Here is a 13,311-nt window from a genome sequence, read left to right as displayed (position 1 = left end):
CCCATAGACGCAGGAGGTACGACCTCCGAGCAGCTCCTTACCCCTGCTCCCACCATGTGTGCGCACACACACACACACACACTCCATACACTCCACACACTCCTGTTGGTTCTGTTTCTGGGGAGAACCCAGACTAATAAGTTGTTTCCGTTTGGTTTCAAACACAACAAACATAATGAGCAGATGTTCTTCTGATGTCAAAGCCACTTACTAGAGGCAGGAGCTCGGGACATTTATACGCCACTTCACTTTTGCTCAACAACACATGCAAACCTGCACGGGAGGACAAACAAAAAGGTATTTCTATAGGTAAAACTAATGTTTATCTGACTCAATGACCACACAGCTTTACTATTTAACTTCTAAAAATAATCTTTGGAAATGGATTACAAATTAAGTTATAAAATGCAATGCATCTATAAACAAAGCTTTCAACAAATCTGCATCAGAGGCAGTTAGAACTCCTCTTCATTAACACTGCATTTAGACATTTTAGAAGCAAATGCTGGATGTACAGAAGGGCCAGAAGAGCCCGACAGCAATCAAACCCATTTATACACACTATGCCAGTGTCGAGGTATCTCCTGGGCCATGGACTTCATTCCTGCTGGAAGCTGAGATCCATCCGGCAACTGAACAGAGAAACTGGCCCTGAACTCATGGTCTATGCTGACCCTGACCTCACAATTAAGTTCCTTAGAATTTCCAGTTTAGAGTCAGAACCAATTTACTTCCTACCCAGGAGAGGAACATTTTTAGCTCAACCACGGGCCACTCCATGGACTACTGATTAAGCCATTCCCTTATTGTCCACTGATAAGCGGACAGTCTGTCTCAGTATTTACCAGCCTCTGTTCAAGCCTCCAAGACACTTCCTTCACTGCTGGCCATTCCTAGTAAGCTGTTAACAGTCACTGCTGAAGCGTCACCAGCACCGGCTCCCCTTGTGTGTGAAGTGGGTTTTGTTTGTTCTGTTGACATGCAGCCCCGGTTGGTCTCAAACCTGTGCTCAGTCCTCCAGCCTCTGCCTCCCAGGGGCTGGGTTACAAAGCATGCGCCGCGCCACCACGGCGCTACATGGACTGTTTGTGTCTCGTGTGTGTACTCTGCTCTCTATTCTGACTACAAACATCCAGGGCAGGGCTCATCTAACACTGGGAGACGAATGCTCCCAGATTATTCACGGCAGACTTCAGGGAGGTGAAGACGCAGGCAGAAATGAGTATATTTCTGGAGTAGTAGCTGTTTCACTGTGGCGAATTATTAGCCTCAGCTTCTACCCAGATAATCAGGGTTTGGAGGGATAGAGCAGGAAGTCGCTGAGTTGAAGTCTAACACTTGACCAACAGTTTTCAGTTGCTGAAAGCAAACCCGGGATAAACAAGTCATAGGAAGGAGAGACATTTCTCCCACAACCAGAACTTTATCTCCTCTGTCCTTCCGTACTTTCTTCATTCCTTCCCTTTCTGTCTTGTTACTTAGGGACAGGGTCTCACTCTGCAGTGCAGGCTGGCCTTGAACTCATGGCAACTCTTCTGAATCCTGGGACCACAGGTGCCAGCCAGTGTCCACAGCTTGTTGTACTGGTTCACTGGCCAGATGTTTACAGCCTTACAAGCCTCAGTGTAAGTGGTCTCAGACTATAATCTATAAACACGCCCAAGAGACTGGGGATGTGGAAGGCTATCAGCCAGAGAACAGGATGATGCTCAAAACACGCCCTCTCAGAATGAAAGGAGTGTTACTACTTGATCCCATGACACGAAATTGATCAACAACTCAACTCATAATAATTTAGATGAAATGGACCAATCCCTTGGAAGACACAAACTGTTAATACTCCCATGAGGAATGGATAACCTCAACAAGGCCATGATCTATCAAAGGAGTTGAATTAGTAATTAATAACCTCTTCAATATACATTTAAGGAAGCCATGGTATGGATTCTCCATAGTCTCTCCTTGAGAAATACAAAAATAAAACAAAGCACACCTTCATACCACATTAAAAAAGTTACCGAGCCACAATCATTAATTAAAGATTCTGTGTTGGGTAACAGGAAGTCACTATTTTCTGAGTTAAGAATGAACTATAGGCAGAGGCTGGAGAGATGGCTCAGTGGTTAAGAGCACCTGCTGCTCTTCCAGAGGACCTGGGTTCAATTCCCAGCACCCACATGGCAGCTCACAACTGTCTGTAATTCCAGTTCCAGGGGATCTGGCATCCTCACACAGACATACATGCAGGCAAAACATCAATGTACATAAAATAAAAATAAATAAATTATTTTTTAAAAAAAGAGATGAACTAAAGGGAGGACAGTTTAAGGCTAAGATATCCAGAATCAAGGGATTTCAAGCAATGCTGTGAGGGACCTGCCAGGAGAATTAGGAGCATACTCACAGCCTCTGGCTGCTGCAAGGTGTCTGTCTTAGGTAGTGCAGTGATTGGAAGTGGCTTATGAAACTGCCTGAGATCAATAAGGCATTCACTTGTAACCTTCTGCTTCAAAGGTTATCGATCAATGAGCAAGAAAGAGTTTAGAGAGAAAAGCTACAGCACCTTCAATTTATTAGCAGTGGCTTCAAAGTGAGTGATTGTAACTTGTCACAAGACTGTGAGCTCAACCACCAAGATGTGTATGTAGTGTGTATGTATGTGAGCAGTAGGTTCACACCTGTGAACCTCAGGATAATGGCTAGCACACAGTAGGTTTATAAACACCATCAACAACAGTCACTTGAGAGAACTTTAGGGGTCTTTTTTTAGGGGAGATGCTTTACCTGCAAGCAAGCGAGAAATTGGGAGGTGAATGCTAACTTTTTCTTGGGAAACACAGTATCTGATAGTTTCCACCGAGTGTCCACAAATGCTGAGTGTGATTGGCTGTTCTCCATCAGTAAAACCGCCATGACATTGCATCAACACAGCCAGGCATTTCTTGTAAGCTTCAATTAACACTTTTTCCTAAAAAAGAGGGTTTGTAACGTAAGTTACTCAAAAGACTGAGTTGCTACAGCATTGACTTAGCACCTCAAATTCCACGACAAATAAGCACCTCAAGTACTATGGACCAAACCAAACTCAGTCCTCCCTCCCAGAACAGATCCCTCTTCTGTCCAGTGGATGGCATCACTTACCAAGAAAGCTGTGGAGATCTAGAAGTTACCAATAATGTCCTTTACCTCAGTCCATGCTGTCTAGTCTATTTTCAAAGTGACAACTTTCTCTTTTCAGGTTCTCTCAAAACTAGCTATTCTCTCAGTCTCCAGTAATTCAAGGCGTTGGCAACCATCTCTCTGTTCAACTCCCTGCTTCAACCCTTGTCCCGTCCACCCACTCTCCACAGAGTAACTTTACAAACACAAATGGACCATGTCACTGTTAGGTTGACCCTAACAGCAGCCTCCCACTTCAACTGGACTGCGACTAAATGACCTCAAGGTCCTGACATCAGGCAGTCCTGCCCATCCCTGTCCTCCATCTCCAGGCTCCCAGAAGCTTTGAGAGGCTGCTGGATGACCACAGGCCTCTCAGCACACAGAATGATGCAGTCAGAAATCCCTTTTTGTATCCAGCAGGTTTTTATACACTGTTCAAGTCTCATGGAAGTCTCTGACCCTCGATTTTTATAGGTTCTTATTGATGAAGGAAGGCCAAAATTATTTTAAGACACAGGTAAATATAGCAGAAGCAAGTTTATTCTTGGATAAATGTATCCACTATTTTCATAGGCTTAATGTCTAGGGAGGATTATGGGGAAAATGAACAGTTACATAAGAGTGTGCATGATCCTCCTTGACTTTTTTCAAATTACACTTCAGAATTTGAGCTTTTGAATCTTTATTGAATGTACAGGTGGAAGAGGAAGTTTCCGAGCTAAGCTGTACAAATATTTCCTCCACTCTTGCTTCCACTTAAGCGTCCGTCCACCCACTCTCTCCCTCACAGCTCCCACCATGAAGGAACTCACATCCAAAGCGCACCAGTCCTGCACCATGGAAATCACGTGTGTTAGCTTCATCTGCAGCGTGAAGGCCGCTTCCCACTCCGGCTCCATTTCAATGTGCTGTCCCACCTGACGTGTGATAGGGTCCATTCCCTGAGAAAGGAGAAAGAGTTTGTAAGAATAAAAACTAGGGGTTGGGGATTTAGCTCAGTGGTAGAGTGCTTGCCTAGCAAGCGCGAGGCCCTGGGTTCGGTCCTCAGCTCTGTTTAAAAAAAAAAAAGAATAAAAACTAGTTGGTTTGTTTTCCACACAGAAACCCAAGGAGTGATGCATAAGAAATATAAATCGATTACAGAGACTATTCAAATAATGTAAAATTTTAAACAGGAAGTATCGGGGGAAAAAAACCCAAGAAACTCAATAAATCTCTTTAAAATGTATGTATATATGTATGCATGTATGCATGCATATATGAGACAGGGTCTCCTTAAGCAGACTGCTGGCCTGGAGCACATGATCACTCTGCCTCAGCTTCCTGCACACTAGGATTATAGACGTGTGTCACCACACCTCGCCAGGCTTTGTGTGCCAGTGGTGGCTGAACCCAGGCTGCCACATTTACTAAGCTCTTGCTTCAGCAGAGTTCCATCCTGAGCCCCGGATAGTCTTGTAGTCTCAACCTACAAATATACTATACAGCTGCCTTAGAAGACAAGTTTTGCTGGGTGGTGGTGGCGCACGCCATTAATCCCAGCACTCGGGAGGCAGAGCCAGGCGGAGCTCTGTGAGTTCGAGGCCAGCCTGGGCTACCAAGTGAGCTCCAGGAAAGGCGCAAAGCTATGCAGAGAAACCCTGTCTTGAAAAACCAAAAAAAAAAAAAAAAAAAAAAAAAAAAGACAAGTTTTATAATTCCTCACTAATGGGTAGCTCAAAGCGTTCAGACGCCAGAATGAAAACAGACCTTGATACAAAAGAACGTAATCATTTTTAGGAAGTGGCCAAGCTACCCCGGTGTGTACGAACCATCTACTAACAGAACACCTCCGCCATGTCCCAAAGGGATGGTCTTTTGAAACAGCTCTTTCCTAAGGGTTGAGAGAGGTCCCCTGTCTTCTGTGTTCACACCGTTTCCACGCTGATGGTTTCTCCTTCTAGACTGTGATTTGCATGGACGTATGCTTCACAAGGGGACTAATCAGGAAAACGGTCTAGCCTGTACTATGTACAGATCCCACCAAGCAGAAAAGGAACTGTGGAAACACTAATGATAAAACAAAGGCCAGTGAGATGGCTGAGTGGGCAGCAGAGCCTGAAGACCAGAGTCACCCTGAGACCTACACTGTGCAGCGAGAACTGACTGCCATGTCTGTCAACCTCCACAGGTGTGCTATGGCATCCATTCATCAGCAAGTGCAGACACACACAAATACAAGAAAAAACACCCCCTCTTTGCAACACACAAACCCCAGAGGCTGGGAGTTGATCAGGGGTAGGTTTAGAGAGAGAGTGCCTGCCTACTATCCAGGCACAGGTCCTGAGCTTGTTACCAAGCATCCAAAAACAAGTAGTTTTTCAAGTGAACTTAAATATATTTCCAAGAAAGTACATTGACAAAACAACCACAGAAAAGGACTTGCAAACTCTCAAAAAAGCAGTCCTAATGAGAACCCAAACATCTTTTTTTTTAATTAAATTTTTTTTTCTTCATGTATGTTTTGGTTGCACACATTGGTGCATCAGGTACATGCAGTACCTGTGGTGACCAGAAAACGGCACTGGAACCCCTGGAACTGGAGTTACTGATGGTTTAGAGCTGTCAAGTGAATGGATGGTAGGAACTGAACCTGGGTCCTCTGGAACGGTAGCCAGTGCTTTTAAAAACAAAACATCTTAAAAAAAAAAAAAAAATCTGGCCGGGCGGTGGTGGCGCACGCCTTTAATCCCAGCACTCGGGAGGCAGAGGCAGGCGGATCTTTGTGAGTTCGAGGCCAGCCTGGGCTACCAAGTGAGTTCCAGGAAAGGCGCAAAGCTACACAGAGAAACTCTGTCTCGGAAAAAAAAAAAAAAAAAAAAAAAAAAAAAAAAAAAATCTTATTTTTGCTGTGGGTTCTGGGGACAGCACTTTTCTATACTGAGCTACCTCACTGGCCCACTGAAACATCTTTTGCTTGGATCTCATTTAATCTACTCTTAAGGAGCCTCAATTATAAAAGAATTTCTTGATCCAACTGATCTTTTAGAAATGCATCCAAAATGGGGGGTGGGGAAGCATACAGACATGTGTTCACACAGAAGTATGTTCAGTTTATACATACCTGCATACATTTCAGTAATTCCAAAAAGGCATCGAAGCCTTCTAAGAACTTCTGCCTCAGCTCATCCGACCACTCAGTTGGTTTGCTAATCAGCACATACCTACACAGACAGACAACAGTGTGTGAACACAGAAACAGTGGCATTTTACAAGCTGTAATTGGTTTGGAAATTGAGGAAACACTCACTTGAGATCTAAGATAAGGCTCTGAACTCTCCTGAACTTGAAGGCTTGGAGGGAAGTGTAGCGTTCAAATTGGAATCTGCCCTGAGCATCTCGCTGTTTCAAATGGTCCATGAAAGCCTTAATGATAACAGTCATCAGGTTCTCTTCCATGATGAGCATCCGGGCCTACAACAGTTCATCACAAAGTCTGGTAATCAAAGCCTGTGCCCCAGGGAACCAAGAGCCATTACCACTAGTATCTCAGCTCCCAAGTGCACCACCAGATCCTTCTAAAGATCCTTCTATATTTTACGTGGATGAGCGTTTGCCCACACGCGTGTATGTGCAGCATGGGTGCGCAGGGTCCACCCAGGCCACCGTAATGACGTAACTTCTTAACTGAGCCGTGTATGCACACTATACAGTAAGTGTGGGTGCTTACTTCAGGGTCCAGGTCTACATCACTGACTTTCTGAAGTTCAGTGTGAAACTACTTCCTTTGCTTGTCGGGAGCTCCAATTATTAAGGGGGGTTAACCAGTTCCCCAAACCACCAATTATTATTGGCATTACTATGAAGAAAATTATGACGAACGCATCCTGTAGCAGTTCATACACTCTCTCTCATTCTTTGTAACCACCATCAGGCACACTTTGCTACCATATTAGCCAGGTGTGGAGTGCTGTCATTTGCACTGTTTTTAGGTCTGTGTTATTACGAAAGATGTCACAAACCCACTATGTAAAAACGGCAAAAATAACTCCCTGCAAGTAGAATCACTGAGAGAGGGTACAGTCCAAGTTTTGACAATATCACTAACCTCCTCCCGTAACAAAGGCTTACTAATCCCAATGCCCATCCAGAGAGCTGCTCACTCCACTCTATGGCACACAGTTTCATTTTGATCTGCTGTATTAGAGGAGAACTGTGGTGGTGAAGTAAGTTTAGACTTCCTACCGTAACTAGGGAAAATGAACGGTAAGAATGGCCAACAACTCTCCAGGGAGGATCATGGGAGTGTGAGGGAGCACAAGTCCCAACAGGTTACAAGAACGGGCTCTCCTTCCTGCCTGCTGGCTGTACTTACTAGGAAGTTCAGGAACGTGAGGCAACCCCACAGGGCTGGAAAAGCTGTGCTGCAGCAGCTTAGCACAGAGGAGGAGGAGGAGGAAGGGAGGTTTAGTGGGCAGAGCAACACCTGGGGGAGGCAGCCTCACAGCCAGGGCACTGGCGGTTCAGGTTAGAGACGGTGGGTCTAAAATGGTGGGAGGCACATTCCCCGGGGTTACACAGAATGCTTTTGGTCCTTGCACTCGAGCTTTGTCTAAATTGTTGCTACCCTTTCAAGACGACTGTGACCACTAAACACTGTTACAGTTTGCAACACAGACCCCACCACTTGATGCACAGGCCTGCAATCCAACTTGCTTTATAAAACATTATCACTCCCTAACTCAGGTTTTTTTCTAGTTCATATTAAAATTTGCACCGCCAGACTCAGTATACATTTTACAACGTCTTCACAAAGGTTAAAGTCCCCTGTAAGACTGGACAAAAGTAATGTTTCAGGGACATGCTCTGGTTAAACTGAATGCTACAGGATCTGATCGGGAGAATGCTGACTGGGGCAGTTAAAATAAACTGAAGGCCGGGCGGTGGTGACGCACGTCTTTAATCCCAGCACTCGGAGGCAGAGACAGGCGAATCTGTGAGTTTGAGGCCAGCCTGGGCTACATAGTGAGTTCCAAGACAGCCAGAACTACAAAAAGGAACCCTGTCTCAGAAAAAAAGAAAAGACAGAAAAGAAACTGAAACGACTCTGGTGCTCTCCAAACTTGAGTTCTCCCGGCTAGTTTCTGAGCTGAGCTGTGCAGAGGTTCTGTAAGAGGCAGGGGACCAAGCTGAGTGCGATGGATCACACCTTTAACCCCAGCACTCGGAGGCAGAGGAGGCAGGCAGAACTCGGAGTTGAGGCCAGCCTGGGCTACAGAGTGAGTTCCAGGACAGACAACAGGGAAAACCTGTCTTAATATATATATATATATATACATATATATACATATATATACATATATATATGTATATATATATAAAATAATAGTAATAATAATAATAATAGAGGCAGGGAACCTCTTTAGCCGTGAGGCCAGAGTCCTAGTAAGAACGCAGGAGTGCTCAGAAACTGAGTCCAATACTCTTCCAGGTTCACCAGGACAGTCCTTAGATTCTGAAGCCCTGTAGGACAGAAGCCTGAGAGGGGCCGAAATCCTAGGGCTCGGCAAGGGCAGGCAATCTAGCAGAAGCTCCAGGCTCTCCACTGGGAACCCTCAGTTACTTCTAGAACAAGTCTTGCTAGGTGTGGTAGCACACGCCTATAAGCCTATCAAGTAAAACATGAGGACTGTTAAGCAGGAGGTCGGATTGGGCTACTGAGACCCTGTTTTTTTGTTTTGTTTTTTTAAAAGAGAAGAGGGACTTTTTATTTTTATTTATTTATTTTTAAAGATTTATTTATTTATTATGTATACAGCATGTATGACTACACGCCAGAAGAGGGCACCAGATCTCATTACAGATGGTTGTGAGCCACCATGTGGTTGCTGGGAATTGAACTCAGGACCTCTGGAAGAGCAATCAGTGTTCTTATCCTCTGAGCCATCTCTCCAGCCCCAAGAAGAGGGACTTTTTAAAACTACAGATTTGAAATGTATTATATAAAAAATACTAGACCATGTAAACCAATATAATAGGAAATGTGGATAAATTAGCAAATTCCATTCCCCGCCCCCCACAGACAGAGTTTTTCTGTGTAGTCTTGGTTGTCCTGGAACTCACTTTGTATATACCAGGCTGGCCTGGACCTCAGAGATCTGCCTGCTTCTGTCTCCTGAGTGCTGAGATTAAAGGCATGTGCCACTACCACCCAGCTAAATTAGCAAATTCTTAAGAAAAAACACAGCTTATTAAAAAACAACAGAACACCTGAATAGCCCTAAATTTACTCAAGAAATATAACTGATATAAAATGTTTCCACAAAGAAATTTCAAGGCCCAAATGGTACACTGGAGAATTCTCCCAAATACTTAGGACAGCAAACTCCCAGGGAAGTCGTGAGGCCGCCCCGCATCCGGCCAGCAACGCGCAGGGAGTGAACAGGGGCAGCGAGTTCTGGGCCTGCAGCTCCTCGAGTGCACATGAAGTACTGTGTACATTAAGTACTGTGTACATTAAGTACTCTCCATATGAAGTACTCTCCATATGTAACTTGCTGGGTACACCAATGCCCACCACACACACATATTCCGTGAAGCCAAGAGCCACACCGACTGCTGACCACGGAGCATGACAGTGTTCTCTGGGTCTGTGTTTGCACGTGCTCGTTCACTGTTTTCACTCTGTCATTTTATTTTAGTGTGTGCTATTTGGATGTAGGAATGATGCGCCACCTCGAGCATGGGATGATAAGAGAACAACTTAGGGACTATTTCTCTAACGTCCCCCATGGGTGCTAAGCCCCTGCCCGCATGCTTCCTCTCTTCCTTCTTTCGGCCCCCCTGCTTTGGGGTGTGTGTGTCTGTGCATGTGTGCGTGTGTTCAGTGTCCGTGTGTGTACAGGGATGCCGAGGCCAGTGTCCTATGGTCCTCCCCTCACTCCTACTGACCTGGCAGTCATGTTTCTCAGCTAAGCGGGCTAACAAAGGCCAACCATCTTCCTCTCACCCCAGCCCGAGCCCGAGCTGGGATACGAACTTGGGTCCTACTGCTCACACAGCACGCCCTCCTATCCAGGGAGCCATCATCCCAGCTCCAACGTTACTCTCCAGGGCACCTGCCAGGCTGACTCTAACTATGAAGGTGTTTCTTCAAGCACCAGGATTCTAAACTTCAGAAGCAGAACATGACAACCCGGGCGGAGACATGTCTGCCAGGCCAGGGGAGACAGTAGGGCGGGGCTGACCAGTTGAAGAGGCCCAGAAACAGGTCTGATCCAGACAGCAGGGGGCAGCAGAGGGCGCGACACTCTGAACACCCTGTTTATCCACATTTCCAGGGAGGTCACAGGACAACCCTCAGTCCTCTTCTCCTTCCACTGGGGCCTCAGGCTTAGCAGCAGGTGGTTCTGCCTGCTGAGCGGGCTCGGTTCAGCCGGCCTCGCTGTGCTAAGTTCTAGTTAAGTTCCCCAGAGTCACTGTCTTCCTCCAGTTTACCCCATCTTACAAACAGCAGTCAGTAAAACCACAAACGAGGGGCTGGAGCTATAGCGCGAAGTCGAGTGAGCTGACCTGGCGTGTGTGGGGCCTGAGTTAGAGCCCTGGCACCGCACAACATACACACACTCTTATATAGAGATATGTGCACACGCACGCGCACATGATAAATCAAAATACAGTGGTTCCAGTACCTCTCATGCTCTTAAGATAAACACGCAATTCTTTGATATGCCCTATAGTAGCACTTATTAATGGGCAAATTACTAAAAGATTTTTTTTTTTTTTTTGTGACAGGGTTTCTCTGTGTAACAGTCCTACTTGTCCTGGATCTCGCTCTGTAGACCAGACTGGCCTCTAACTTTTGAGATCTGCCTTCCTCTGCCTCCTGAGTGCTGGGATTAAAGGTGTGCGCCACCACCGCCCAAGTAGAACACATTTCTTTTTCTTTTTTTTGGTTTTTCGAGACAGGGTTTCTCTGTGTAGCTTTGCGCCTTTCCTGGGACTCACTTGGTAGCCCAGGCTGGCCTCGAACTCACAGAGATCCGCCTGGCTCTGCCTCCCGAGTGCTGGGATTAAAGGCGTGCGCCACCACCGCCCGGCTAGAACACATTTCTTAACAAAAAGAAATGAAAAAAAAACTCCCCCCACTAGAAAATGTACTTGTTAGGAAAGTGAGTAGAAGCTGTTCCTAAAGCCCCATGGCCTTGCCCTGAGCTCAGGGTCTCCAAGCATGCTTAGTTCCTGCTCCCACATGCAAAGCCCCTCCATGGCACTCTGCATACATCCTCCTTTCAAGTCTCCATAGAAAGAACCTTCCTAAGCGAAGCCTCTGGGCTCTGGGAAAGGCCTATGGCCTTATTCCTCTCTCTCAGAGAAAGCAAATCTAATGTGTATTGCTGTTTATCTACACATATGTCTATGCACTGTGTTCCAGCCTGGTACCTGAGGAGGCCAGAAAGCAGCAACATCAGACCCCACGGACTGGAGTTACAGGCAGTTTTTAGCTGCCATGTGGTGTTGGGAACTGAACCCAGTTCCTCTGGCAGAGCGTTTTACTTATTTATTCGAGTCTCATCTGGTTTATTCACCATTTCACTTTTAAAAGCCCTGCCTAATAAATGCTAATAAATTTGTTCAATGAAGTATGATCTTCAGTTACCATGCCTGATAAAACTTAATTAATGGAGGCTTCAGGACTGTCCTGGATGGTTTTATGTCAACTTGACTCAAGCTAGAGTCATCTGAGAGGAGGGAGCCTCAGTTAAGAAAATGCCTCCATAAGATCAGGCTGTAGGCAAGCCTGCGGGACATTTTCTTAATTAGTGACTGATGTGTGAGAGTCAGCCCATGGTGGGTGGTGCCATCCCTGGACAGGTGGCCCTGGGTTCTATAAGAAGGTGAGCTGAGCAAGCCAGTAAGCAGCTCCCTCCATGACCCCTGCATCAGCTCCTGCCTCCAGGTCCTGCCCTGTTTGAGTTCCTGTCCTGACTTCCTCCACTGATGGACTACAATGTAGAAGTGTGAGCCAAATAAACCCTTTCCTCCCCGAGCTGCGTTTTGTCATGCTGCTTCATCCCAGTAGTGGTCACCCTGACAAGGTCGGAGGGTACCTGGTGAACACGGGTCGCAAACAAGCCCAGGCAGTGTGACTCAGCTGCCTTAGCTACTCTTTCCTTGTGAGGGGAAGATTCTTCAGGATCTAAGATGGTACATGGCATGTTATCTGATTCAAATGTCAGGAATATATTTGATAAACCAACCAGCTAAATGTTAACTTATCAGTCCAAAACCACGAGGAAATCCAATTCTCCTCCATTATTACTTTGATATTCAAAGATATGTTGTGTGTGCTTGGTGATATCTGAAATCCGACTGCCTCCTACATGAAGTATTAGCCTATTCAGGAGCACACAGGTCTTACCTCCATGATTTTGAGGCTTTACTTCTGTTAATGGAAAACAAGAGCGTTCTCTAGTCTTTCAGTACTTACAAGTGAAGGTACTGTGAATATCTGAACCGAGAGGTCTGCGACTGAAAACTCTCTGTCGTGGTCATCTGTCACATAATCACTCTGCAAACGCTCATAGTTCTATTAAGAAGGCAAAAACAGGCAAGGAGTGCCGGCTATGAGTCAGGAAGGAGAGGCAGACACTACTCACCAGAGTAGGGGCGGTGAAGAACTGGACAGACAGAGCAGTCACCGATACTGCTCGCTCGTGATCATCCTCCATAAAATCTCTCTGCAACTGCTGGTAATTCTAAACAACAAGGGGAGAGTCCTCTAACCCAGTGACCAATGGTTAGGGTTAGACCGAGGTCAGTGCTGGGGACGGTGGCGGCAGGAAGGTACCAGCAAGACATCGGAGACTCCAAGGATCACTAGCAATTAGGTGCTGGGTCAATACCGATTCGTGGCAGAAAGCTGTGCTAACAGGTTCTTCTGGAGACAGGCAGACCTCTAAGACCCTAAGGTGCCACTGTACACTGAGGGAGGGGGGTGGGGGGACACAGCAACATCATGCTATCTGTCTCCAAACCAGCCTTTCATTGCTTCGGAACACACATGAGAATCATGTGACTCCTGCGAGGTCGCCAACAATTAGATTTGGGACGAGGACACAAACATGGATGTTCTGAAAGAGCTCTTCAGATGACTACCGTGTGCTCCTC

The 13,311-nt window shown here is 46.0% G+C and overlaps 1 protein-coding gene across 2 annotated transcripts in view; it reads right to left on the bottom strand.

Annotated features, from left to right (window-relative positions):
* The window catches only part of Ubr2 (ubiquitin protein ligase E3 component n-recognin 2), an 88,467-nt gene that overhangs the window by 48,657 nt on the left and 26,499 nt on the right, over positions 1-13,311 (bottom strand). Inside the window, exons 11-16 of one of the 2 annotated variants that reach the window (XM_028887178.2) lie at positions 12,801-12,899; positions 6,452-6,615; positions 6,266-6,365; positions 3,975-4,103; positions 2,785-2,968; positions 212-273 (exon numbers count right to left, since the gene is read on the bottom strand). In XM_028887178.2, the coding sequence (XP_028743011.1) occupies positions 212-273; positions 2,785-2,968; positions 3,975-4,103; positions 6,266-6,365; positions 6,452-6,615; positions 12,801-12,899 (738 nt within the window). Of the gene's footprint in view, positions 1-211; positions 274-2,784; positions 2,969-3,974; positions 4,104-6,265; positions 6,366-6,451; positions 6,616-12,631; positions 12,731-12,800; positions 12,900-13,311 lie in introns of both variants that reach the window. The other variant, XM_028887179.2, reaches the window with a different exon arrangement.

This window comes from Peromyscus leucopus, chromosome 16_21 (assembly GCF_004664715.2).
Source record: "Peromyscus leucopus breed LL Stock chromosome 16_21, UCI_PerLeu_2.1, whole genome shotgun sequence".
In the NCBI taxonomy this organism is placed as follows: Eukaryota; Metazoa; Chordata; class Mammalia; order Rodentia; family Cricetidae; genus Peromyscus; species Peromyscus leucopus.
The sequence above is the reverse complement of the archived record's forward strand: the minus strand, read 5'-3'. Positions and strand labels throughout refer to the sequence as shown.